The 2,500-nt window shown below is 47.0% G+C and overlaps 1 protein-coding gene across 1 annotated transcript in view; it reads left to right on the top strand.

The window, feature by feature from the left end:
* Positions 1–2,500, top strand: part of LOC122247692 (putative methyltransferase-like protein 24) — a 12,296-nt gene that overhangs the window by 1,815 nt on the left and 7,981 nt on the right. Inside the window, exons 2-4 of the mRNA XM_086532914.1 lie at positions 62–440; positions 1,478–1,676; positions 2,495–2,500. The exon at positions 2,495–2,500 is cut by the window's right edge and continues 192 nt beyond it. Of these exons, the coding sequence (XP_086389040.1) occupies positions 124–440; positions 1,478–1,676; positions 2,495–2,500 (522 nt within the window). The 5' untranslated portion in view covers positions 62–123. The remainder of the gene's footprint in view (positions 1–61; positions 441–1,477; positions 1,677–2,494) is intronic.

Here is a 2,500-nt window from a genome sequence, read left to right as displayed (position 1 = left end):
ATACATATATGTGAAAATAATATTGAACATGTCAACCAACACATTTTCTTTTTCTTTACAGACACAACAACCAACGTAAATCACCATATCATAAATCCCTGAAAGCAACCACCACCTTAAACAATGAAAATAACCATGTTAATCCGCCTGCTCAAAAACGCGCTTAAGTCCGTAGCCCTCGCCATGTTTTTCGTCTTCCTCCTAAAACACGTGTCTATAAACGACTCAACCCAGGGACCCTTATCAACGATTAAATATTGGAAGAAAAATGCAGTGTTGGTTGATGGGCGGTATGCAGGAACCCGTTTGCCCTATTTTGTTATTCCTTTGGTAGAGGAGTCACTTTATAAGGGTAAGGTGACGGAAAAATTCCCTTCGTCGGAGCGAAGTTTTCCCGCGAATTTACGCCATCCAGCTCTTGTGAAGGATTATATTGTGAGGTGAGTTCTTTTAACGTTGTGTTTCCGTATATACATTTTTTTTGTGCATAAATTCGCCTTAAAATTGATTGTTCATTTCATCATGTATTAGTTGAGTAGTTTTTTAATGTTGCGTATCTGTACATGCATTCCTTTCTCTGCATGAATTTCGCATTGAAATCACCAGCAGAACTGGTGACTGGAACTTTTTGAAATATTCCATTCCAAGTAAACCAAAATATTATAAAAATACCACAAAGTGATACAGAATACCACAAAGTAACACAGAATACCCTCTACCTATACCATACTCAGCTCAAATCCACACACCCATTATCACAGATTCACAATTACCACCATTTATTTACAAATAATAATAATAACAATCCACATTCTTCCCCCTACCTTCCTTACCCCTCTACCCCTCCCCCACCCTCTCTCCTTCCCCTACCTTACCCCACTCCCTTCCCCTACCCTACCCCACCCCACCCCCTTCCCCATACCTCTACCCCACCCCTTCCCCCTCCCCTTCCTCTTCCCCTTACCCCTCCCCTTCCTCTTCCCCTCCCCTACCCCACCCCCTTGCCCTACCCCATCCCCTCTCCTTCCCTCTACCCCCACGCCCTTCCCTTACCCCTCCCCCTCCCCACCTTAACCCACCCCACCCCTTCCCCTACCCCCTCCACTTCCACTTCCCCTTTCCCACCCCCTCCCCCTTCCCCCTATCAATGCCCCTACCCCCTTCCCCTACCCCGACCGCTTCACCCACCCCTTCCCCCTCCCACTTCCCACCCCCTATCCTACCCTTCCCCTTCCTCTTCACCCTCCCCTCCCCCTCCCCTCCCCGTACCCCCTACCCATACCCCCTTCCCCCCACCCCCACCCCATTCCTCTTCCCCCACCCCTTCTCCCCACCCCCCTCCTCTCCCCCCTACCCCACCCACTACCCACCCCCATCTCCCACCCCTACCCCTACTCATACCCCCTTCCCTCTCTTCCCCCTTCCTCTTCCCCCACCCCCTCTCCCTTCCCCTCTCCCACCCCCACCCCCTCCCCAGAGCCCCTCCGCCCTACGCCATAAAGCAAGTGGGCAGCGACGTCCCCACCGACCCACCAGGACCTCGAAGACTGACGCACATTAAGGACTACTTCGAGTACTTGCAGCGGCCGCGACATCGATGCAGGAAGTTGAAGAGGATGGGCGGGACTTACTTATGTAATGGCGAGGGGGATGAGAGAGGCATGGATGGCCATAAGGTGTGTTGCGTGTTTTTGTTTTTGTTTGGTGTTTTTTTTTTTTTTTTTTTTTTTATTTTTTTTTTTGTGGTGTTTTGATGTGTGTTTTTGTTTGGTGTTTTTGTTTTTGATTATTTTGTGTGTTTTTGGTGTGAGGGGTGTTGGGTTATGTGATTGTTTTTTTTTGTTTTTTTTTTGTGTGTGTGTGGTCTGAGTGTTTGTGTTTTTTTTATGTGTGTGTGTGTTGGGGGTAGAGTTGGGGGGGGGAGGGATTTGTGTGTGTGTGTTTGTTTTTTGTGTTTGTATTGTTTATTTATTTATTCTGTTTATTTTTGTTATTATTGATGAAAATGATTATGATTATAATGGTTATATTAATTTAGTGGTAATGTAATAATAATTACTGCAGTGATAATGAATAAAATGATAATGATGATAATACTATTATTATCATTATCGTCATCATCATTACCATCATTGTTAGCTGTAGTAGTCGGAATAGTAGTAATAGTAATAGCAGTAGCAGTAGCAGTAGTAGCAGTAGTAGTAATAGTAGTAGTAATAGTACCGTGATTACCAATATCATTCTTATGATCATTATCACCATCACAATAATCAACACCACAACCACCATCACCAATACCACCACCTCCCCTTCCACCACCACCACCGCCACCACCACCATCACAACCACCCCCTCCCTCTCCACCATCACCACCCCCTCCACCATCACCACCACCACCTCCCCCTCCACCACACCACCACCACCACCACCCCCTCCCCCTCCCCATATACATACCATATAAACCCCTCCCCCTCTCCCTTCTCCCCCTCCCCAGTACATC

The sequence above is a fragment of the Penaeus japonicus genome, unplaced genomic scaffold (assembly GCF_977035675.1).
Source record: "Penaeus japonicus unplaced genomic scaffold, GWHDUDI00000001_assembly GWHDUDI00000038, whole genome shotgun sequence".
Classification (NCBI taxonomy): domain Eukaryota; kingdom Metazoa; phylum Arthropoda; class Malacostraca; order Decapoda; family Penaeidae; genus Penaeus; species Penaeus japonicus.
Note: the sequence above shows the minus strand (reverse complement) of the source record. Positions and strands in the feature narration are given on the sequence as shown.